Source organism: Stigmatopora argus, chromosome 10 (assembly GCF_051989625.1).
Source record: "Stigmatopora argus isolate UIUO_Sarg chromosome 10, RoL_Sarg_1.0, whole genome shotgun sequence".
NCBI classification, from domain to species: domain Eukaryota; kingdom Metazoa; phylum Chordata; class Actinopteri; order Syngnathiformes; family Syngnathidae; genus Stigmatopora; species Stigmatopora argus.
Window position 1 is genome coordinate 4,777,576 of NC_135396.1, and position 26,483 is coordinate 4,804,058.

Here is a 26,483-nt window from a genome sequence, read left to right on the forward strand (position 1 = left end):
TGTAATGTGTAAAATTGATAAGTACTGTTCCAAATAATGCACTTAACTCTTAAGCTTCTGGTGAACGTGGCCTTGCATGTTGAAAATAAACAACAGCGTGATGCCGAGTGAAGGATTAAGTGACATTTTAAAGATAATTAAAGCCTGAAGTTAAGAAAATCAAATGTAACACTCGTTAATGATCCGCGGAGATCCCGTTAAGCTGCTGTGAAATGCTTGGTTGCTAATAGACGCGCTATAAAGGCTTTAATATGTGTTCGTGGCTACGGCGAAATAAACGTCAATAAAGCGGTGGAGAGGCAACAGTCGTAAACGATATCGACGCGTCACGCTGACCCGAATGCAATCCCTCGCCAGCCATTGACGGGAGCATGGAAGGGGCTTTTTGCGGGGGATTTAATCCAAATGAAGAGGGAAAAAAGCTCTGCTTTAACCACTTTATCAGTCCGCTATTATGCGATCCTTCAGCCCAAACAACGTTCATGTTTTTACCCAAACATGAGTCTGTTTATGCGGGAGTACAAAACCAGTTCGCATAATGTCATGTTTGGTAGGCATGTCTATATAGTGAGGACAACCATAAAAAAGAATCAAAACGAGTGTTTGAATGGATTGAGGAATCCGCCATGTTGCTTAGAATTAAAAATAGTCATAAATGTATTCAATATCTGTTTTGGTGGTTGATTAATCGTTTAGATATTTTGTTGACAGTGTGGTACAATTCATTTTGGATCTTTTTGGTCAATATTTACTTTAGTTTTTGCATTAAAAAAGACAGGCAAATTTGAATAGATTAAAGGCTAACCATTATACTTTCACCCTATGAAACTTGTCTTGGTGCGTAACGATGCCTTTCAATTCTGTATTTAAACTTTCTTTGTCCGAAAGGCGAGAAAGGTCAACGGGCGACAAAGGAAGGTTAAGTGAGCGCCGACACACCTGGAGACGGCGTCACCGAACCTCTTGATGAGCCTTATTCACCTCCCGTTTCCCACACTTCCCTTCACCGGCAACACAATAAGCCCCCCGGCATGCCCGCTTCTAGTAGGCCGGCTTTATTTTCCTGTCGGCATCTGCTTCCAGGCAGCAAGAGTTAATTCAGTGCTGAAGGAAGCGGGACAGCTGCGTCGTTTGCTACGGCCAGGAAAGGGGCTAAACAGGGATTTTTTAAGAGGTTCATGTTTCACATCAATACATGGGTTTCTTTCTTTTTGTTTTTTTAAACACTATTCTTGAGGTCTTTTTTGTAGGCATGTCCTGATGCTGATTTTTCACGGACCGAGCCAAAGCCGACCAGATGTCCATATTTTTAGACCCGTAATAATAATGTAACCAGTAAATAATCTTTTTTAAATTATTATTAAATGAACCGTGCCGCTACCTCCTCAGGAAATGCTCCGTTTAAAAATATTACATGGAACCTATTTACTATGATGAGATGTAGACATAGACAGAACATATTTGCCTATTGGTTTGATTGACAGCAGCTCAAAAGTAAAACAAAACTGAAAACAAATGACTAATGGAAAAAAAGCGCATTTAAGTGGAACATATTTCCATACTTCAGACATCATCTCTTTTATCATACTATCTAAAAATTAGGTTGCTATGAGAGCTAGCATAACAATTAATTCAATTTCTGCTGAGTAGTAATGTTACAAAGTACAAACCCTATATACAGTATTATTTTTGGTTAAATATCATTGTATATATTGATCAATTTGTTGATCTGTTTCCCTTAAAAAATAAAAACAATTTAAAGAACATTACTTGATTGGTCTGAAATGGATTCTTATTATTTAGCCTGTTACAGATCACAAAAGACATTTGGACAATTTGGTTCCCATTTGAATGAAATTTAACTTTCATCGGGTCACCGGATCACTCCAAATGAATTCACTGTGACATCTCTAATAGGTTATGCAACCAGTTGGACGGATTTTATTTCCCCATAAAGGCATATTTATGTTATTTACAATTTCTTTTAAAAAGAAAAACGGTCGCCTCGGCAACAAGAAACTGCTGCAATGTCCTGCAAACACTTATATTTTAGATTCTACCACCTGTCAATCAAGTGAATGGTGAATGGAGTGAACACGAACCTCTTAAGAAAAACCATCAATCCGACTTTTATAGCTACACGATTGGAAACCGATGTAACACAGAGCAGGGGGGCCAGGGTGGAGACGGCGAGCCTAATAAAGCATGTCAGCTCCCTTTTTCCAGGGATGAAAATCCTAAATCTCCCCCAATTTTAGCGAAAGGATGAAGGGAAACTTTTCTGTCTCTGCTTTATTTGTGTCGGGGAAGTCAGTTGGTTTTTTCGCAGTAAGCCGAGATACTATAAGTCACTCTGGCGCGTGTGGAAAGCCTACTCGTGCGCACAATGAGGTCAGCACGTGACCCGGCGCACCCCCGCCCGCCACATGGTTGCGCCCGCGGTGGTAGGGACCATCTGACTATATCTTCAACGCGATGCCATCACGTTCGAATCAGCACGTTTGGGCGCGTAACTAAAAATAGCTGCACATCATAACGCAACTTAGTGATGCGCCTAAGTCGACCTGAAAGAAACATGCCATGGCTGCCTCTGTACCGTCGAATAGGCATCACAGGGGGGAAAAAAACTAAATATGAGAGCACCTTTTACTCCAACATTAAAAACCCAGCATACTTGGTGCGCTGATCTATTTGAATTGCCATGGCTGACGGGGAATGACGATTCAGGCGTCAATCTGTTTGAACAGCGAGGGGCTGGCAGCGAAGCAATTCCAATGGATTGCACGTCCATCGGTATTGGTTGATGGTGGAACCGTCAGAAACCCAATCTCAAAATGCTCCAATAGACTACTTACCTATGACTGAATTACTTAACTTGCATCAGCATTATCTCCAATCTGGATTACCATAATTTCCGGACTACAAGTCTCACTTTTTTCATAGTTTGGCTGGGACTGAAACTTAGTCAAGTGCCTTTATATTTTTCACTCTGAGTGCCAACAGCTTGTTATTTTGTGCTGTTTTTTTAGACTATACTTATCCCAAAAACTGTATGAAATACTGATATGCTACATCACCAGGTGCCTACCGTATTTTGCTGTTTAATATACCCCCCCCCCATTTAATATACCCGGGTATATTAAACAGCAGGGGTATATTAAATGGCGCACAAACGTCTTTATGCCGTGACGGTGTGGATCAACGTTTTGCAGACTAAAACTACTTACTGCTCAGGTTAAAACTACTTACTGCAGAATAAAGTCTGACTTGGAATTTTAATGAACTTAAGTATCTATAATTATGCCCCCATGCACACCATACAAATCTCGCCAAAAAGCTGAGTTGCCGTTTAATATATTAAACGACAGGGGTATATTAAATGGCGCACAAACGGGAGGCTCAAAAAAGCAAAAATAATTTAATATAACAGGGTATATTAAACGGCAAAATACGGTAGTTTGTCTAATGTCCCCTACTTTAGAATTACTTTAAGATATGTTTTTGTTTTGTTATTGTTATGACTTCACTTGATGTCTTTATGTTATTTTGTCCTCAATATATTACAACCTAATCAACCAATTTAAAAAACAACAACAACTCATTTAAACAAACAGTAATCTAATCAATTTTAAATTGAAGGACAGGCTTTCCAAGAATTTTTTTGACCTCAAACAGAGTTGTCATCCCTTGCAACGCAATACAAGTACAGAAAGGCAGTTTAGCATATCACGGCGCTGAATTTTCACCTTGGGGTAAAAAGTATGCAAAGCTGTCATTTACATACAGTACAACATTACAATTTTAATCCAGCGCACCCCTAGAGGTAAGGACTTTGTAATCCTTTTTAATCGCAGATCTAGTGGTGAGAAAGAGAAGGTTACTCATTTTAAAATGACCTTCTGGTGCACCTTGGGAAATATTTCCACTCAATAGCTGCAATGATTTTACGATTTGGGGCAGCCATTGCCAAATTGGCACCACTTCCAAAACTTTGTAAAACTGTCATTTACTCCACACTTTGAATTTAGTGCACGCCTCCAGGTAATCCCCAGCATGTCATCGTGCATTTCCTCCCACCTCATTGGCGCTTTCTCGTGCACCTTGTTGGGATTGTTTTTTTTTTTTTGCCTTCTTTGGCATCTGATTTACGAGCCATCGGCCGAGGCCTCGTTGATTCATCGAAGGCCGCCCACTCCTGACAACCTGCCGTAAATATGAATCGTAAATCTAAGGTCGACGGCACGGCGGGGGAATAATCTGACATTACCGACTCGGAATATTAAACGAGCACATTTGAATAATCCGTACTGGATGTACTCCTACGTGAAGTCAAGAACTGGATTTATAGCATTTTAACATTAGCTCATTGCAGGTCAGCATCCTTTAGTTTCTCAATTCCTCTTCAGAGACGAGGCGAGGTAACGGACAATCAACTGGGATTACGACAAAGTTACGGTAATGCTAATGGTAATCCATTTGTTGTTCATAACTGGCATCTGCAACAGACAGACAAACAGAGTGTTCATGTGGGCCAGGTCAGGAAGGCTTTTGAGTTTTTGAGAAGAGCAAGCATCCACATTTGTAAATACCACATTTGAGCTCTCCAAATGACAAACATTTGGTTCACGTGTGTGTCTGCTACCGGACAAAATGTGACATCCACATATATGGATGCCAGGTCTTTGAGTTCATTTTCCCTGGGATCGTTATTGGGATCCATTTCAGGCAGAAATACCTGGCTGAACCCCATTTTAAGCGACGAGCCAAAAATGGGGTGTTGCAAAAGAGGCCCGAGGCCACGATCTGATCCGAGGCCAATGAAATCAACCAGCCGTCCGTCCACTAAAGCAGAGACAAGGTAAGCAGGCAGTCGTCCTTTGTCCCGACAAATTAAAAGCTGAAGGAGGGCTAATTAACACGAGCCCAGTCCCAAACCGCAATCAGCACTTTGGCAGCATGTGGAGCGTACGCCGCTACCACACTCTCAAAATCCTTCTCTGCTTTGTTTTTTTCATTCCACATGATTTTGTGTTCTGTGCTTTGTCTACAAGAAGATGAAGGACAAACTATGCGTAGCTACAAAAACCGATGAAGGCCATCTTGAGGAGATTAAAGTGGCTGAATCTCACTACGACAACGGGTCATATCATATCGTCTGCAAGGGAACTCACCCCAAGGACTTTGTGACTTTCACTTTATGCCCAAAATTAAAGTCTTCAGGCCCACATGAGATCTAGATGACATGAATATGGCCAGCGAACCAAACTGAGTTTTAGATCTCTGGTGTAAACAGAGGCATCTTTGTGACACAGACAAGACAAAACGCTGGCGGATTGCTAATGAGCCTTTGACCTATGAATGTCGCCTCTGAAAATGACAGTTACCGATACTGACCTTTAAAGAGACGGATAAACATTAAGAATTTGCTGCAAAAACTCATCTTCGCTACGTGGGCGGAGTCCTGGCCAAAGTCTGTTAGAGCCATCAACTTCCACAACAAGAAAGACACGCTTTGCTTGTTAGAGAAAATTATGGCAGGGGTGTCTCAAGGGAAGGAAACGGGGGACACCTGCTCGGAACCACGGTATCGGCGCCAGTCATCGGAAACTTATTTGGAGCGCAAAAACATGGGATGATTGACGAGGTCACATTGGAAATGGAAGACATTTTTTCTGGGAAAGGACATTTTAAATATGTTTGATCGTGTTCTGTATTTTCATTTTTGGAATATACGGAGATGTATTCACCATCAGGTGTGTGTTCCACAACCCCCCCTCTATCCCCTGACCTCCATTTCCCTGTCGGTCACTCGACGACAAATCCGAAAAGCCTCCCGCCATTTCCATGGCGACCGGCCCTCGGCGCGAGCAGATGGTCCGACTGTGCCGCTCGGCAATTAAACAGCTAGCGAAGAGCGCCGAGAAGAAAAGTGGGTCAGGATAGGGAGGAGGGGCCGGAGTTAGTGACGACTCATGCCTCAGCCCGTCACCCGTTAAAGTAAACAGTCACCCAAAATACAAGAACTTAACTCATTCAAAGCAATTGAGGGCAAAAGTGGCCTAATTCATTTGGACTGGGAGGGCTCCCAGCCAATGAGTGCAGTAATGAAATAAGGACATGTCATGCAATCAATCAACATTGTCATTGTTGTGTTTTGTTGACCACTGCTATTCCCAATTGTTTTGAATGCATACTCACCAATGGAATTCACAGCATGCCTTTAGATGGCCTTTTAAATAAAAGTTATGAACCAACTCAATTTTGCCCCAAAAATATTTGAGCATCAACGACTTAAAGTCCTGTTATTTAAAATAGAGTTTTAAACGATATTTATTTTTATAAGATATTAGTTGCTGTGTGGTTGATTACCTCATCAAGATTTTTTAGATGAAAGAAAAACGCATTAATTTTCTCATGTTTCTTACATTTTTTTGTCATGATAGGGTCAATGCCAAGGCTAAACCCAATGCAACCCCAACAACACGTCCAGCAGGAAAAGAATGGAAAAACTCCGGGTTTAAGCTAGCAAATCCCACCATCCAATCGATAGAATTAACCCTTGGAAATCCTGCATCGAGTTAAATAGATTGAATAGACCGAAACTAGATTTCTTGGTTCGTCTATGGTAAAAAATATGGGTCACCGTCAGTAACCAGGGACAAATTTAGTCACTGAAATGGCTTCACTTATTTCTGGATTTTAAAAAAGCGAGTCCGCATTGAGCCTTTTTATTTCATTAGACTCATTCAAAATATTAAAGTCATTCAAGCAAGTGACTACACCGTGAATTAAATTAATTTTCACTTTTCATTGACATTAAGTCGCAATTATGCAAAGAAGAATTTGCAAAAGATAACGCTGAGTGCGTTTTGTGAAATACAGATGGAAAAAATAATGAGCTTTAATTGGTACAAGCAGCCCTCGACCTGTCCAAGTGGAGACACAGCCAAGATCGCAGGAGCGAATCATGCTTGGATATCAGCCATGCTCGGGAACAGCAGGTCCAATCCCCTGCAGGATCTACATGAGGGACTTCATCTTCCGCCTTTCCTTTTTACATGCAAACATGTTCCCTTTATTTTCATGTCTAAGGCAGGACACCAGAGGCGCCAAGAAGAATGGATTGTTTTAATTGCTCCTATATAACAAGCTATAAACAGATCTGATTCATAGTCGAGACTTTCAGGATTCAAAAGTCAAGAGGGCAGTAGCAAATGCTAGTCGGAACTTGCACCATTGCAAAAACAAGAAAGACTGGGGCTGCTTTGTCTCTACAGGACCTGGATGTCACAAATATTGTTAAACAGAAAATACTGCATGTGAATGTCCTTTAGTCGCCATTCTATTCAGTTTTAAATGAACTTTAGTGCATAATGTCTATTTTTTTTCTTTTGACATATTTTACCTGACTTGGTCTGCAATAAAACTTAAATAAAACAAAATAATTCTAAATGATGAAGATTGGACTATTTTTGAGAGAAGGTGCTAAAATATAGTCGCTTAAGTATGTCATGTCTGATGACTAAAAATGATCTTAAAATCAAGCCCTTGTTTTATTTACCAATCTGGTTGTAAATCTGTCTTTGAAATACGACATTGAAGATATTGCGCATCATCTACACATAAAAAAGGATCACGTCGCAACCCCTTTTGTGACTGTATTTCTCAGACACTTGTAGCTGCATAATTTACCGTCACGTAAACGCAGAAAGGCGCATGTTTGACCCACGGGTGTCGCCGCCCTCGACGTGACATTTGGCATCATCGACTCCCCTCCACTGACAGTCACGGCGGAATACAAAATGGCTCCCCCCGCGTTATCTGGGCTTGCGTTTCTTTTTTTTTTTAAGACTGCGAGCGTTCCCACATGGAAAACACTGACATAGTTATTCAGCTGGAATCGGCAAACAGTCGAGAGTAGATGGCGAGTACAGGAGAAATTTATTTTGAAATATGACCAAAGGATAACACTCAAAATTGTCCCCAGGTAAGAATATGAGCGTGTATGGTTATTTGTCTCCTTGTGCCCTGCAATTGTCTGGCAACCAATTCGGGATGTACCCTGTCTACTGCCCGTTGTTGGTTGGGATAGGACCCAGCACCCCCACAACCTCTATGAAGCTAAGCGGGTTGGAAAATGAATGTAGATGAGAAAAGATGCTAAGCAGAATATTTGATTAGACATTTAGACAGAAGAAGAAAATGAGAAAAATAAAGCAAGCAGTTTGTGTATACTCGACCCAGTAGTCTAAAAAGATACATCACGTCAAGACACTTTAATGAGCTTAACCCCAAGAAGAAAGTCAACCTATGTCTTTGCCTGCTGTGCATACAACACATGGTGAAATCCTCATTAAAACTAAGTAAAATAATAAAGCTGTGTACCAGTGATGGTAAATGGTAAAATAGGCAAGCCTGTCGCATTAATAATACATTAGTGATGCTACAGTTGTCTAATGGAAAGAAACAACTCCAGAGATGACATGTCTGTTTAAAGAAACACATCAACCTGATGCCCCCCTCGGTTTTGCTATTTGTTTACTTCATTTATTTATTGCATTTGCGATTGCTTTTCCTCTATAGTTGGCAATAGTTTTTGAATGCATACAAATCAAAATTACGAACTACTGAAATCAGAGAATATTTACTATTTAAAACACAAAAAAATTAGGGCATATTAAAAGGGTGTATTCACAACCAGAAAATCCGTAATTTACTTTTTTTGGTCCGGACTAAATGTATTTTGCCTTTTTTTGTCTTTGTTTTTACTATTTTAGGTGCGGTTTTTACATTGCAATTCTCGCAACTGTCGCAGGACTCGCAAAATAAAAAACAAACATCTGCAAATATCATGTTCAATCTATGGACAAAAATCTCTCGGGTCAAAATATGGAAGTAAACAATCACGGAGCCGTGATGAAAACCAAGCAACATTTCCCATAATGCCTGCTGTGTGGTTTGGGAACTGGTTCACACCGGATATGGTCTCCTTCCCACATAAAGTGAACGTCACTAGAGTTTGTTGATTTTGTATTCCAAAAGGTGCGCCTCACCCAGTTTTTGGGCTTAGTCCGAACCAAACAGTACAGGTGAAAACACGCCCTAAACAAACAAACAAAAAAGATTGCGACATGTTCTGGTGTGCCACTGAGACGCCAGATGGAACATTGCTGTTGGATACACGAGCAATTGAATATGAAGAGTGCAATTATTCCCCTAGAAGAGGCGGGACTGACGGCGGCACGCCGTGAACAGCGCTGACCCGCTATCCGTCATATTTTTTCCTGTCTATCAACGCGGGATGAGGCCGCTAAGCAGCTTTGCGAAAGCACAGACCTGTGACTGAGATGGAGGCGTGTGTGTAGATATTTTTGTAATTTACTTGACTCCGACCAGGACACCAACGGTACTACTGTGTGACAAAAAAAGGCAAAGCAGCCTTGTGATTGGAACGGAATTGCATTTTTTTCTCTTAGAACGAATATCTTTATTTTTTGATGAGTTTTAGCATTGGATAATTGTGTAGTTTTTTTGTTTCTGTTTGGTAAATTGGCAAAAAAAATCTTAAATGATCTGTTTTTTACAAATTTCATTCATTTATTTTCTGGACCGCTTATCCTTACACGGGTCCCCAGGGTTTTTGACCAATTTCATCAAAAAATTGTCCTTGATAAAATAACTTTTAATCCATTTAATGCACCAATAATGAAGCATCATGGATACGCAGGTCCCTACTGACCTATGGAAGGCTAGCTGATATTTCATAACCGGAATATTAAGTATGTGGAGGTACTGCTGTTCTAGTATCGGAATCGATGCAACACTATTAGTTGGGAAAATATTTTAGACAAGTGAAAGAAAAGCATGAACCAAAAAAATCAAATTGAGCTTTAGCGTTTCGAGTCAGTTGATTGGATTGCTTAACCGGCCAATAATCGGTAATTACTACCATCAAAGTAAAACTGAATCTTACATCCATTTTATTCCTACAATTGGCAAATCAAAACGGTCTTCACACCACCGCCATTATTTTCTAACGACCCCCTTGCGAGGAAACGGCAAACCGGTGTTTCCGACGCGAAACCTTCACCGCCAGCGCCAAAACCGCTCCCGTTTACACACCCGCGGTTACTTTGAAGCGTCGTCATTTCCCGGTGAGAGAACGTGGCGGTATGTTAAATGAAGCGACGGCATTATTCATTAAAAAAGGAAACATTTCATGCAACAAAGACGTCTTTGTATCGCGAGCGAACCGAGCCCCGACTCGGCAGGAAGAGCGAGATAGGAGACGTTTTTGTCGGTGGGGGAAGACGGGAATTGCGGGCTTGGAAAAAGCGCGAGAAAGATGTGAAAGTCTGGCAGCGCAATTTGATGAAAGAGCCACCGCACGCACGCACGCATTGGGAAGATGGAAATTTCATCACTGCTCATATTTTGGAAGGCGAAGTTCACACTACGCTTTTGGTAGTTGAAGACTTTCATCAAAGGTTGCAATATTGACAGATTGAGTCTCAGAAGTGATAATTTGAGTCACGAGTAGGATGTGGCGACCGTTCTTGAAGTCTGCAATGGACCTCCAAGCATGCTTCCGCAAAAATAATGCTTCCATTTTAGCACAAATATAGACATGATAACTGTTTAGAAAAGTTCAGAATAGCGATCGTTCCCTGCGATGGAAAAACTAATCATTCATCATCTGAAAATACCAAAATCAGGATTTAATTTACTGGTACAGGCCGTTAAAGCAACTTTACTGGGGGCCAACAATGCGAGCTAAAGATTCCTTTCGGTTCCAATGTTCAACCCTTCATTAGAACCATGTCCTTTGGTACTTGGTCAAAGCAGTCTTGAGTAAAATGTTTTGATCCAAACAACAGACAAGGCTATTTTGGGGATGGTCCACTTTGCTCTTTGTGGTTAATTCAACAGGCTCACCATGTGGTTGGATGGAAAAAAATTGAGGTTTCTATTGCCAGTGTTGGAGTAACATCCTACACAACACATTAATCATTTTCCGATAAAACGATTAAATTTATATGAGGAAAAAAAACACAATAAAAAAAACTGGCCACAATACCAGGAAAACCAACTGAATGAGGGAGTCTACTTTCTACTACGTCACTGCCGGTTGGTCATTCTAACATCCTGGCCAACAGTTTATTAAATACAGTAATAACTCGCCAATTGGCGGAATGACTGATGCGGATTTCACCACACTTGGATCTGCCAAATATCTATGGAAGATTTATAGTGTAGGAACAATAATACAAAAATGGGGAAAAAAGACAAGAGACATTTGGAGACTATTTCACAGGACAGTGACTAGCGTATTTTGCTGTTTAATACACCCCCCATTTAATATACCCGGGTATATTAAATGGTAGGGGTATATTAAATGGCGCACAAACGGGAAGGTACGATCCACTATGCACTCTCTATGTCGTGACGGGGTGCTTCAACGTTTTCCAGACTAAAACTACTTGCTGCTCAGGTTAAAACTACTTACTGCTGAATAAAGTCTGACTTGGAATTTTAATGAACTTAAGTATCCATAATTATGCCCCCATGAACACCATACAAATCTTGCCAAAAAAGCTCAGTTGCCATTTAATATACCCGGGTATATTAAACGGTCGGGGTATATTAAATGGCGCACAAACGGGAGGCTCATAAAAGCAAAAATCATTTAATATATCCGGGTATATTAAACGGCAAAATACGGTACCTTTGGGAGCTAAATAATGCTTAAGAGGGTTTTAAAAGTCCAAATAATATTAAATAGACAGCATAAAAAATATTATTATTGGAACCGGGTAACTGCGATAAACGAGGTATTACTGTAATGTGATTAAAACTGTATTTTGCGATGTTTCATTTATTTTACAAAGAAAAAGACAGCGATTTGTTGTTGATAGTGTGAACGTAGCTGCGAATGGTCTCTGCGTGCCCTACGATTGACGGGTGACCAGTTTAAGGCTGGAGCCTACAACCCAGACAAGAATAAGGATGGTTAAAAAGGAATCGTATTTGAGTGCTTATCCTAACGTGGGCTCAGTTGCGACTTATTGGAGTGGTGGGCAGGCCGGCGGCACACTCCTCAAATCTGCTTTATTTTAAAAGCACCCAGCCTTGGAAGGGGTGGCGAATTATCCGCTTCCAATCCCCGATGAGCTCGCGACTTAACTCGCATCTTTCTCCAGATGAGCGCGTGAAAACATGGCTAACAAAGGCCACGCTCCTTTGTCCGCTCCCTACGAAGAAAGATGGCGTAAAGGAACAAATATCATTTGCTTGGTGGTATGACTGTAGGCGGCGAAAGGTTGTCACTATGGTAACAGCCCAAGAGGCTCAAAGCAATCCTAGCAGCTATTTGCTAGCCAATTAGTGTCATGGGGGGAAAAAAAAACCAGTGCGGGCTTTCTGAGATCCTTCAACATTTGGTTGAGAGAAGATTACGATCAATTTAGAAGGCAAGATAAGTCTATCAAGAGAGGTCGGAACGGCCCATAACGACAAAGGGGCGAAGAAACGGCGCTGGGGATGGAGCGAGCGCAGTTGGCCGGGATTTCAACCGTTTAATCCTTCGACAAGAATCTGTCGTTCAGAAAGAGGCAGAAATGTTGAAGACAGATTAAATAAATGCCGAATCAGAAAAGCTCGGGGCAAGATTTGATCCCCTTCATTGATTTCCTCTTTTGCCCGCCGTTGCTGATTCTGACATTCCAGTTGAAACCGAGCGGAATGTCAAGGATTTAAAGTATAATGACATATTGCAGAGCTCTTGTTTCATTTGCCATTGACAAGCTAAGACGTTCAATCCATTTGAAGTGTTGGAATGGATACTGTCAATGGTACAAATGCATTACAATTTCACTATCAGGAGTTTTTACAAACTAATTCAATGATTGAATAGGAAAATAGGACAAATATTGGGTTATCTTTTCATAAAAGTCACTTTGTTTTCATTTTAGGAAAGCTTGAGATCAAAGTTTTGCTGTTGTTTAAGTAATTGTTAAAAATCAAATAGTTTTTCTTGAAGGTAAGTTCCAAAATACTCGTTTTTTATTATTATCTTTTTTTAAACACCATCTTTGTTAGGGCAATTCAATAGCTGAAATTTGTCTTTTGGTGAAATATGACAATGATTATTTGTTTCCTTTTTAAGGAAAGTGAAATAGTAACACTATCATTTTTTTTGATACACGTGAACGCATAGTTTGTCTTTGTAGGAAAATGTGACGTTGTTATAGATTGTTTTTCTTTCTTTCTAGGACATTTTAACAAGTTATTTTTTGTAGAAATACAAAAGTGATCGTTGGTGTTCTATTCAGGAAAGTTTCACGCCAATATTGCGTCAACTCTGAAGAAAAATACAACTCGATCGCCGTTTTTTTGAAGGAAAATACAGCGTCAATATCTCATCTTTTTTTAAAAGGCGGCCACATCAATAGTTTTACAGTTTGAATTATTATTATTACAACGCTATAAACCCCCTGGCTTCGTATCCTCTGATCCACACAGTTCTGTTCATAAAGTAGATTTGCAACACCGCTGTGTGGCGGCGACGCTTTGCGAACCTTACCTAATACGTTCCTCCGACTGTGGACACGCAACGCAAGCTATGCAAATATTTCAACTGAAATAAAAAGCGCTTTTGAGGGGCTGGAAATTACCGCGGGGCAAGACAAAACGGAATCTAAACTTTCCATTTCACGCAGCGTTCCGGGAGAGCTTTGACAGGCGCGCTGCCGCCTCAAAAAGAAGTCGGAGTGAACGAGCCGGCGCTCCCATTGGTTCCCGCGCGACGCTTAATCTCCTGTCAGTTCGCCTTCAAGACACTCTCCCAGGAAGTCTCCTGCCCATCCATCACTGGAGGAGATGCCCCCAGAGGAGGCTTGAATCACAGCAATTAGTATTCACACGCCAACCATCAAGACTTACAATCCCAGTGCGGCGTGGCGCCCGTTGATCGACGCCGTCATCGGCGCGAGGTACAAATTGCCACCGTGAAGCAAATTACGGCGAGAACGAGGACGGCTGCGTACCTCCTCCGAGTATAAAGTGATGCCAATTTGGCTGAGCGTCAAATTGTAAAGTCAATGGAAGTGAATAACTGTATAGCCAATGAGTAAAAAAAAATAAAATGTCATCTTCCTCTGGTCAGGATGCACCGTACAGGGTCTTAACAAGTTCTCCCACAAAAAACAATAAGTCTGGGAAATTTGGAGCTTTTCTTTAGCCTAATAATTACTACGGCATTAAGTATGACTAAATAGTAATTTGCAGTTTGTATTTAGAGAATTTGAGCAACGATTTAAATGGTAATTATCAATAACCTTCTGGTCAACCAAAAGACCGGCGACCAAAAGACCGGCGACCAATTGACCGTGTACCGTACCAGCAATTAGCTTAGCAATAGTAAAAGTAAAATCCATGTACACTGGGGAGGGTGGCAGCCAATCATGTTCATTTTCTGCCAGCCTTCCCAACTCAAATGGAATGGACATCTATTGTCGTCAGTGGAAGTGAATTCGGAATATTAGGGAAGAAAATAAATAAAAATAAAAGCTTGAAATCGCTACTAAAAGCGTTGAAGACCCAGACATTTCTATGTAAATGAGCAATTTAACGCCAATTTTCAAAAGTTCTATCCCAAGATTACACGCAAGGATGTGAGCTAACTGACATTTTGCTGCTGAAATATTTTCCACCTTTAAATGAAATTATTCTTTTGACGAAAAACCCAACCAAAGCGAAGGCATTTGTGCAGAATAATCTGTTTGAGTTGACAAACCTGACCTTAAACATTGATATATTGTGATTTTTGTGACATCCCTAATATAAAAATACAACAATCCAGCCATTCATTCATTGTCAAAGTTGGAAAGGAGTCAAACTTGAGTAAAATAACGAGCATCCAAGTTTTTCTCAGAACCACACCTGACTGCCCCATGACTGTATTTTGTAGAACCAAACATAGAGGAAAAGAGGCAAGAAATCAGCAAACAAGTACATGCCAAGGGAAAAACAGCGTTATTTTTTTATGTTAAGTGAGAAGAGGAAAGTGAAAAAGTGGTGGGAAAAAAAGTGCTAAACCCTCAAAAGGACTCACAAACTCCCAATGCAGCATTCTATGAAATCCCGGACAATTCTACAAACTCCAAAGAGTCCATTCAAAGTCAAGCTGAAGGTTATTGGTTAATTCAGAGCGCCAAACAAACAAACAAACAAACCGGCTTACCTCTATTGGGGCCTGTGCTTTGGGATGCATCTTTTCCTGGGAAATTGAGGACAAATTTAGCAAAATCTCACCATTTGTCATTCAATTGTTGAAATTCCAGACCCCAAATGGGTTGACATTCACTCTTTTGTAAATTGGTGACCTACTGAACTGTCCTATTCTGCGACCCCACCAAATCCTAACCATTCAAACGAATAATCCCATAACGAATTGGGAACATTTGTCATTTATCCATTGTTTTTGGGCGTGTAGAGTTCCAGACTCCAAACAGGTTATGAGATAAGCAGTTTATGTTTAATCCTTATTACTTAAACAAACACGGGTTTGCCTCCAACAAGCCCAAACAACAAAAAAGCGTAAATTCACTTGAAATGAAAGCGCAATTGACGCTAATAGACCTCCAAACGATGATTTATTCGCTGCCCGCCACTAAACGGACTGGACGTCTATCACCGCCAATGACAGCTAATAAGATAAAACCGTTTCCGGCTTTAAAAATGCATTTAATTTGAAGCTACAACCCAGGAGAGGAAAAAAAATATCACAGCACAGCATCCGCTTCCATATGCAAGTACTTCAATCGATATAATATATGCATTCATGTTTGATGTTTGTTCACGTTATCGCGCCATTTCATGCATAGGTTAACATACGTAACATAAAATGCAAGGACAAGCGTGTGATGTTTGGATCAAAAGTTTGGAAAACCACTTGGTACGCGTGTTCGAAAGGCGTACGTAACACGCAAAATAATTATACATTTACACCAAAAGCACACTTTTTTGTATGAAACATGTTCTTGTACGCTTCGAAGGCATATTTCACATAACGCTAATGCAATTCTGGCATGAATCTAACGTCATTGAGCGATGAATCCCGCCAAGGACGGCCGCGGTGCGATTCACACTCGCGTGGAGTCTCGGTGAATAACTCACGCTTTGCCGCTAAATAAGAGAGACATCAGCGGCCTAACTTCACCGACCGCCACCTGGCGGAAGATGCAAATTGAATCCAAAATTTGGAACGGTGGCGGGCCAAGGACAGCAGGAGCTCGTATTACTCGCTCGCGCCGATCGTCTCCTTGGCACGGGCTCGCCGTTTCAAATCTGGCGCGACCCGTCGTTCGGCCCACAGGCGTCCCGGTACACGCGGTGATCTCGGGACGCTCCCGCTTGTTTGTGATTAGACAATGAAGGCGGAGTTTGGAGCAGGTTGTATATCAATTAGGACTTAAAAGGCGGGAGGGCTTTTATGGCGATGCCCTTTGACCCCCAAGGGCCGGCAGAGCAAATTCTTGTTGCTGCGTGTCTAACGGGAGAATTTAGAAACCAGCTTCTTTCTATTAACGTGCACTCATTCACAGTTTGAAAAAAAACAGTGATGGGTGTCCCTTGTATACTTACTTGCAATTCTAGGACAGTGTTGGAATGCGACAGTTATTCCGGAATAGTTTCCTCCTATAGATCTGTAAATTTTCTATTATTTTTCAGCATTTTAAGCCCTCCAAATAACTAAAAATAAAGAAATATTATATTAGGGCTCGAGCACTTCAGTGCAAATGCCCTATTGTAATGGAAGTTATTTTTTACTCTTACTTTAACAATTGACAGCTGGGTTATTTGGAGGGCTTAAATATATATATATATATATATATATAAATAAATAAATAAATAATATATAATGTATTATTTGTACATATATATTTTTTAATGTACCACTAAGGGGCGGCCCGGTGAACAAGTGGTTAACACATCGCCCTCACAGATCTGGGGTCGAAGGTTCGATCTCAGGTGGGTCCTCACTGTGTGGAGTTTCCATGTTTTCTCTGGGCTTGCGTGGGTTTTCTCCAGGTACTCCAGTTCCCTCACACAAATGCATGCTTGGCTAATTGTATGCTAAATTCTCCGTAGGTATGAGAGTGAGCGTGAATGGTTGTCTGTCTCCTTGTACCCCACGATTGGCTGGCCACCCGTAGTTGGTTGGGATAGGCCCCAACACTCCCCACGACCCTTGTGAGGCTAAGCATTTCGGAAAATGAATGAAAATAAGGATTGGAATGCCATTGACAGTCGCATCCGTCCAAACCAGTTTGACAGCAATTGAACATCTGTGTCATCAATAGCCATTAAAGAATTAACACAATATAAATACACTTCAAAAACCTGATATTTTCTTTTCAGCCCTGAAAATAAATGAGATTGGGTTCAAATTCCAATCACATGATCAGATCTGGCACAGCCCCAGTGACTGTGACACGGTAGCCGTTCCGATTTTCAGCCATTCGTCTTCCAACGCTCTGCCCCGATATTTTCCCCGAGACGCCTCAAGTAGAATTTGGGAGACATTTTCCACACACTCCCTTGATTGAACAGCTTCAAACACTTTCCCCCCTCGTCGATCCGCACGCTCACACACAAGGGAACGGCGCTAATCCTGATCTTCTCCACAAGCAAAGGGATCATCTCGCTGTAAATCACACAGAGCTCTTTGTGATCAAAGTAACCCCTCGCTGTTCGAACACACCCGTCGGCAAGGTCAACATCTCCCTTCTTTTTCACCTTGGGTGCAATAGCGACTGTTTATTTTCAAGGCACTTTTTCCTAATAGATTATTTAGGAATATCGACTTTAACTCTTTCGGTGCCATTGACGACGATACCCGATTTCTAGTAGACGTCCAATCCATTTTAAATTGGAGGGCGGCAGCGAATGAATGTTCGTTCACTGGCTGCCACCCTCCAACTTCAAATGGATTGGGCGTCTATCGCCATCAATGGAAGCCAGGATGAAAAATTGCCAAGCTTCAGCATCCACACGCATTCAAACAAGCGTGGAATATAAAACCCTAACATGGTCAAATCCAAAAAGCGGAATAAAGGATTTGGATGAGAGAGGATAAAGAAAGGGGGGTTATGGGTGCTCATTTCATTAAATAAATGCATCCAATTACAATTGGAGAGCAAATTCTGCTTTAAAAAAAACCCTTAAAATAGCCAAACTTTGCAGTTCCTCGCTCACAACGCCACCTGCCGTCCACCTTTTTAAAAATGACAGCCAACTAGTAAGTATTCTGCAGCAAACACGCACGTGAATAGATGCACGTTGCAATTTAATTACAGTGCAAAACAAATAAAAAAATACAAATAAAATAAAAAACGTCTTTAATATAACTGGATCTTATTTTACCTTGTGCGTGCAACGCCAAGAGGAGCACGCAAATCCCCGCACACAGCTGCGCCATGGCACCTCAATTCTCCCGAGGGGTCTTCTCTGTTAGAACAGCGTACAAAGAGCGTGCATGCAACTTGCGCAAATCCCGCTTGGAGGGAGCTCAAGGGGGGAGAGCAGAATAACCACGCACGATCGCTCGCTCGCAGAGTGGAGGGTCCCCTTGGTCCGAACTGGGCTGCTACCTCCAAAAGCCAAGCCGAAAACTAGCAATCGAGGCGGTGTCCGAGCATCAATTAAAACGCGAGTTGTGCGTCAAGCGAGCCGCTGTGGTTCCATCCGAGTCTTGTGGCTCGACGGCCGGCCGGACTGCCTGGCTGGCAGGGGGTGGGGGGGAAGAGTTGTTTCCCAAGACTTCGACCGTCCCCCTTCTCCTCGGACCGAGCGCCTCAAGTTCCCCCCCGGCAGGAGGAAGTGGAAAGATCCGGAATGATCTCCTGGAGCGAAGGTTGTCAATTCCCACTAGAGGCCACGGAGCTCCACGCTGAGGCAGGCGATCGTGCAAACTGGCGGCTTCCCGACCGAGAGTGGCAGGCAAGCGGCCGGGCGAGGGAGAGAGTTAGAGACGGGCGTCCCTCCTCCGGGATCCGAAGGGGGGAGCTCGGGATCGACGTCGAAGAGGAGGGAGGAGTCGGGAAAAGCTGGTTTGAATGACGGCCAACGCACAGTCGCTCGCGCAGCTTTACTTGATTTTGGACAAGAAATAATTTCGACAGTTTTTCGATGTTTGTCATTGTTATTGTTATTGAAGAAAAGAGAACTTGCATGTTTGTTTGTTTTTCCCCCCATTAAATTTGTCAAATCGGTCTGTGGCTCCTGCTTTTGAAACCAACGTTTTAAAATGTTTTTATTTATTTATTGGATGTAGTATTCACTGACCGGGTGCCATTGACGGCTATAGACGTCCAACCCAGTTTGACTGATTAATCGGTCAAATTGGATTGGACATCTATCGCCATCAATGATCGTGAAACATGATCACCAATGCCAGCCGTCCAAGTTAAAATTGATTTTGTATATAACTCTTAATGGCAGTGAATGCGTTAAAGGCAACAACAAAATAATCCAGGGGAGAGAGGGGTAAAACTATATTGTATTGCCAAATATATTTATCATGATGTTACTAAAATTACATTTGCAGAAGAGAAAATGTCCAGCGACCGAAAAAAAATCAAGAAAATCCGATGAGATGACGGTGTATTTTTCTTCTTTATAGTTTATATATATATATATATATATATATATATATATATATATATATATATATATATATATATATATATATATGTATATATATACATATATATATGTATATATATATATACATATATACATATACATAGATATACATACACATACATATACATACACATATACATATATATACGTATATATACATACATACATATAATATATATATATATATATATATATATATATATATATATATATATATACACACATACATATAATACATATATAAGAAAACTTGCTGGTGCCTCCTGAAACTCTGCCCACCAATTTCAAAGTAAAGATGAGCTCCTGCCAAGTCAATGTTTAGTTTTGTCTAACGACGAGGCAAAGTGGAAACTCCCGAGCGTGTTAAATTTCGCTTGGTGTAAGCACAAAGAGAGCTCCAATACTTTTGCCCTGTTCAATGGCGGTAATCACTCGCCTTCTCCACTTCCCAAAGGGCCGGCATTGGGTTCACCGTGGGATCAATGGTCAGCTTCCTCTTGAGCGTCGGAAGCTGTAAAAAAACTCTTCTTCGCCCCTTTGGATTTGCCGCATTGACTCCGACGTTCAGGGTTATCATCGATTTTTATCCACGTTGATGACATTTGACTCGTCGGTAGAATAAAGTTTACCACTTCAAGATTCTGCGCTATGTTGAGTTCGAAGTACTTTCAGCGTGAAGTTCTTCTGCTATGTTGAGTTTAAAGTACTTCGAGTATAAAGTGGGTCATGCGCGTATCCTGTCAACTGTGGCGTTGCAGTTTGCTATTCATGTTTGAGTTAAATGACTACAGGCTTGTAGATAAGGAAGCACGGCTGGAAGTGAATGTGACTAAAATGTTCTGCTGTTTACATTAGCATCTGCTGGGTTTGAATACATTGTGCAAAGCCAGAAGCTGTTCGTTTTTTATTCTCGTTACACTTGGTTTGAACTCCCATTTTGGAAGCATAGGAAATGCAGTTTTTGTTTTTTTTGGACGATGCTTATCATTGGCCTCAACAAACTGAAAGCTCCGATGATAAAATGCTAAGCGAATCTGTCGGCAGTTGTCGTTAGCCGAGATGTTCCAGATCCGATAATTTGATTAGAAATCAGGTGCAATCGTGTTATTTTCCAGAGAATCAAAATTCGGTAAAAAATATTTCTAAAATGTACTTATTTTTAAGTATTAAATAACTGGCTGCCATTGACGGTGATAGAAATCCAATCGATTTTGACTGGAAGGTTGAGAATAAATTACGTTTTAAGGTCCTCGAAAATCAATGAAATGAAATGGATGGACAATTACAGTAGCTTTGTTATGCCGTTAGCATTCAAATTAGCTTATATATGTATATATCGTAATACATGTTGTGGATTGGAGACCCATCAGTCAAATTTTTAATGAAATCATGTCTGGCTGCAGTATCGGCAAATATCGCATTATTTTCATCCCCCTTTCCGTAAGATGGGTGATTTACTAGTGGAATCACAAATTCCACATTTAAAGTAAGCAACCTGTATTTGACAATCAAGACAAACTAAGATAGACACTTTCCTAAAGTAATGTTGTTTATCAGTTAGCATATTTCATCTTTGTGAGTCCTTCAAACTGCAGATCTGCTTCAAATGCAGCGTATGCAAATGCAAAGGCAATGAAACCCAATTTACGCCAATATCGCTTCCATATTTCATGAGCGCTTTTGAAAAGGCCTTCCAGGAATAAATAACATCCACATTAAAAGGGAAAGACTTGATTAGCGCTTCTGTACGTTTTTACGGTGCAATGCTGCTCCATGTGCAGTCACGTTTATTCCAGCACAAGAGAACATATCAAATATCACTTCATAATTCAAAAAGCTCTGCGCGCAGGGGACTTCAAATCGGGAATAACTTCATATTATTTTAAACCGATCCATACGTAGTTAAGGATTGATGGCAGCTCGAATGAATTCAAAAACAGCAGTGGAGGAACGGGGGTTGAGTTCTTTACTGTTGGGATTTTCCACATGCCTTTCCAAGACAAACTAGGACAAAAATTATGGCTTACTCAAGCAATTCTTTTCAAGCTATTTTTTTTCTTTGTATTCTTTGTCTAAGTTACGAAGTGCGACTTGTGTCAGGATGAGACAATGACACGTGTTGGATGGGATCCATGGCGCCACCATATGCGATTTAGCAGAAAGTGGCCGACATCAATCTCCTATTCTAAATAATAGCTGAATATCAGTAGGCAAAATATTAAACTTTTGGGGCTAATAAGTTTTAGTCATCGTTTCCAGTTCAACTTAGTTGTATTCAAGCAAACTACAACAAAGTAGGACGATATTTTGAAAAAAAGTTCTTTTTCGCAATAAACTTATGTGATGATAGTGTATTCTTTAAGTCACATGTGTCAAAGTGGCGGCCCAGGGGCCAAATATGGCCCGCGGCATCATTTTGTTTGGCCCGGGAAAGTAAATCATGCGAGCCGACTTTCTGTTTTAGGATCAAATTAAAATGAAGAGTAGAGATGTATATTAAATTTCCTAATTTTCCCCTTTTTAAATCAATAATTGTAATTTTTTAATCATTTTTTTCTGTTTTTAGTTCAAAAATCATTTTGTAATATCTAAAAATATATATATAAAAAAGCTCAAATAAACATTGTTTTAGATCTATAAAAAACTGAATATTCAGGGCTTTTAATCCAGTTCTTTTAATCCATTTATAAAAAAAAATATCTAAATATGATATCTAAAATGGTCCGGCCCACATGAAATCGAGTTGACGTTAACGTGGCCCGCGAACCAACCCGAGTCTGACACCCTTGCTTTAAGTGGTCTTATATTTTTTTATTTGTACAAGCCCAATTTTTTTCATGATTTTAATTTTATTATATTTTTTTCTGGTAGTGTTAAAAAATGCATTGAAAAAAATTGAGAGTATTTACAGGTCAATGATTGTTTTCAGTGTCAAATAAAGTAAACATAGCAAATTTTGGTGTAAAAAATGTCTACTTTGTTAGGTTGTTTAGTTTTGTAGATTGCTTTAACTGCATCATGAAAAACTGTTTGAACACAAACCAAAATAAGTCGATTTTCACCTGCACCATGTTTGATCAATAACCGAGATCGACCTAAGCACCTCCAAACTATGTCATACGATCCTTTTGGCAAGCAATGCCACGATATACATTGCGATCTATCGTTACAAAATCTTTTGAATAAAAACTTTTTTTCATTGGTTGCCATTGACAGTAATAAAAATCCGATCCATTTGAACTGGGCGGGCACCCTCCCGCTTCAAATGGATGGGAGACCGTCCACTAGAGGGAAAAAAAATCATTTAAATTCACAGCAGAAGAATGAAAAGAGCCACGTGATTGGACGTCTATTATCACCAACGGCAGGATAAGAGTTCAAGTGAATCTTGAATGAGTTAAAGAGATTATTAAAAAACTGTCTTCACTCTTTGAAAGTAAATGTCAGCATTTCTCTATGTGGAAATAGAAGCCCTCCACTTTGAATTCCATTTCCTCGTCCACACTCAAAGTGCTAAGATGTTGCCGAATGAAGTTCAGCAAAAGATAGATGTGTGCTTGCCGGGAAGATAATGACACTTGCTCTGATAGATGTTTCTCAACTATCTATCAGAGGCCTTCTTCTCACCACTTGAAGCTGCCGTGGCGTCAGTCCGGCACAGGCGTAAATGAACCACGCCACCGCCTGACCGCCCTCCTTTTAAAAAAAAATATCCCTCAGAATGTGTTACTTTCACACCTCAGTGCATGGAAATTGACAACATTTCGACTTGGAAAAACAAAAGGTCTCATCGTCACAATCAATTCAAGCCGAGACCACTCGAGGTAAACTGAGGTCGATACACTTCTTGATAAACTGAGGATGCAATACGTTTAAAGTTACCATAGCAGAGCAGCCAATTACTGCAAATCTTGAGTAGTTTAGTTCAGCATATTTTACTAAAAGAATAAATATGCATTTTGTGTCAAAACTACGAAAAAAAGCCATTTTTTGTTTTTGGCTCACCATTTTAACTTACCATGACGCTACTTCATTTTCTAAATAAAGTTTGCCTTTTGCACGTGGTCCAAAGTTTTAATTATTTTGAAAGTAGCATGCTTACTTGTCAATGACACTCTCATCAGGTGTTTCAAGCGATGTCGACGTGTTAGCTAATACGGAAACGGGAGTAATAGTTGTTTTGCTGTTTGTGATTTTTATTTCTTTGCAAGAATAAAATATTGAAAAAGGGAAACTTTTTGAAAAGCATTGAAAAGGAAAAACAAAATATTGAGCTTTATTTCTGTACACGTCGGTGGTAAATTCCACTAGGACAAAGGTTCAAAAAATCAGAAAATTCTCTTTCCCCATTACGAAATATGTTTTTTTGACGATTGGCAGCTCTGCTATAATATATATAAAATCCAATGCAATTTACTTCATCCATACAATTCATTTTGACCCTCCAACGATCCAATTCAATTCTTCCCATTTGACAAAATACATCTAAATTTCCATGCAATAGGATATGATTCTCTGACAATTTAGTCACATTTGGACACTATACAGTTGCCCTCAGCTAGGGCGATGCAAAACAATTCAGCCAAGTTACGAAGCGATGCAATCGCTGATTTACCAATCGCCATTCAATACATCAATTAGCATGCTATTCACTCTACTCAAATTATGACTTACTCCATTTCCCAAATGAGTTACTGTACTAACAATACGACCAACTCCAATTTTGACGCCATACGTGTACCTCTCTATCTCTAATGATACCCTCTAATCTCATTTTAGATGGTGCTTAATTACTCGATTGGATCCTCAAAATTCAGCAATCACGCTTTGCCGCATCATCATCATCAAGACAACAAAAGGCCCGCGTCCATGCTGAATTGATAAAGCGTGTGGGTCGCCAAAGGTCTGATTACTTCTAAGAAATTCCCGAACTGTTCAAGGGACGATTTAAAGTCAGCCACGCCCACAAATCCGCCCGCGCTCGGCTCAGCATGCAGTGTGAGCGGAGGAACGTGGGCAAGGTCGGAGCAAGAAAAGCAAACTATGGTGGGACGATAAGAGCAGATGGAGAAGGTGACACCGAAAATCATCAAAATTGGCTTGCTTTTGCTTTGGAAAAACATGACTATCCACATTGCAAATCTCAATCCAATCAGAAATGACAGTGACTGGTCAAACAAATATGACACATGACCCGGTAGCGAGATCCAATTTTATTCCAATTCCAAAGTTTCATTAAAAAGTATACCAACAATTTGTTGTTTGAGGGTTTTTATCATGTCGAGGGCAGCCGTATCAGTGCCTCATACATTCTGCCTAGCAACGAATGACATCACAAACGCCTCACATAAAAGTTCACTAATAATCGTAATAATACTATCATCGTATTTTCTATTTTCGCACTTTAAGGTGCTACTAAAACGCGTTAATTTTCTCAAAACTTAAAATCCGATGCAACTTATTGGCCTGAATATAAGACGGTGTTTTTTTTCATTGAAAAAAGATTGAAAAAGTGGGGCTCGTCTTACATTCGGGGTTTAGACATTATATCCATTCACGGCACCCTTTGTTGTTTTATCACACTTATATATGAAACTAGGCCATTCATTGAATGCGCGCCCTATAGTGAGAATCATTTTAAATCATTAAGCATTTCTGGCTATCTGTGTTGTTCACTACATAGCTCGGAAAACAAGTATAACAACAAAACTCAAGTACAAGAATCACACAAAAGAAGAGTTAAACTGCTTCATATCCCCACAAACCAAAACAAAACCGTAGCTGGAATGAAAGTTGAAATGCAGTAGGAAGGATGCTGCAGCTATTTTTCACCTCCTGCCTGAGGCTACTCATTTTATTTCCATTATCAAAAAGGAGCGCATCAATAAAAACACATTTGCATGGAGACACTCCGTACTGTATGCCTTCCATTTACGTCCAGTGATTTATTTCATCGCACCATAGGTTTATTACAAAAGTGTGGCTCACGCGGACTCTTCCCGGTTTATGCCGTGTTATATATTCTATCTAATGCTGGTCGAGAAAGGCCTGCACAATTAAGATGAGTAGGCTTTGATTTGTTTTTTTCCAGTGGTTAGTGCACATATTTCCATCAGGATATCTATTTAATTGCACATGAAATGCTTTTAGCAAACATTTAAACTCTCTTCTTCATTTTGAGTTGTCATTTTAAGCATCAAAGTGCAAAATGCAAGTTTTCAACAAAGATATCAGTGAAAGCCCTGCAGGCGACAGCTTTCATTTGCGTCATTTGACTGTTATCTCAATATATAGGCGTCATTGCACTAAATAGACTTGCATTTTAAAAGCATAGCCCATTTGATGCCTTTCACCAATATTTATTGGGCTGTTGATTGTAGAAACATTAAGATTTCAAAACAAATCTTTTCTAGCAACATTGGCGCATCTTCAGTACTACAAAAGACAAAATAAACTCAGAATTTTGTTTCAAGCTGTAATTACAACAGATCGACCCATTCTTCAATTGCCCCTTTCATCCTTTTTGTTTTAATCTCTGGGAGACGGCATGTCTGGCCCTTTAAATTATGTTTCGCTACAATAGGCCATGAAAGACAGAAAGATTCATTATTGACTAATAGCAAAGTGAAATTTCATTTAAATTCACTGCTATGTTAATGTGTCGGCTTCACAGTTCTGGGGTCGAGGGTTCAATCCCGGGTGCCACCTCACTGTGTTGAGTTTGCATGTTCTTCCCGGGCTTGCGTGGGTTTTCTTCGGGTATCTGCCACATTCCA

General features: G+C 40.4%; 1 protein-coding gene across 7 annotated transcripts in view; it reads right to left on the reverse strand.

Moving 5' to 3' along the window:
• Positions 1-19,070, reverse strand: part of nectin1b (nectin cell adhesion molecule 1b) — a 137,884-nt gene extending 118,814 nt beyond the window's left edge. For 2 of the 7 annotated variants that reach the window (XR_013303642.1, XM_077611963.1), the window contains exons 1-2: positions 18,427-19,070; positions 15,242-15,277 (exon numbers count right to left, since the gene is read on the reverse strand). Coding sequence is in view for 6 of the 7 variants with exons in the window: in XM_077611963.1 (XP_077468089.1) it covers positions 15,242-15,277; positions 18,427-18,481 (91 nt within the window). In the remaining variant the exon portion in view is untranslated. The remainder of the gene's footprint in view (positions 1-15,241; positions 15,278-18,426) is intronic. The other 5 variants (XM_077611958.1, XM_077611962.1, XM_077611964.1 and 2 more) reach the window with 4 other exon arrangements.
• Between the last annotated feature and the right edge of the window lie 7,413 nt (positions 19,071-26,483).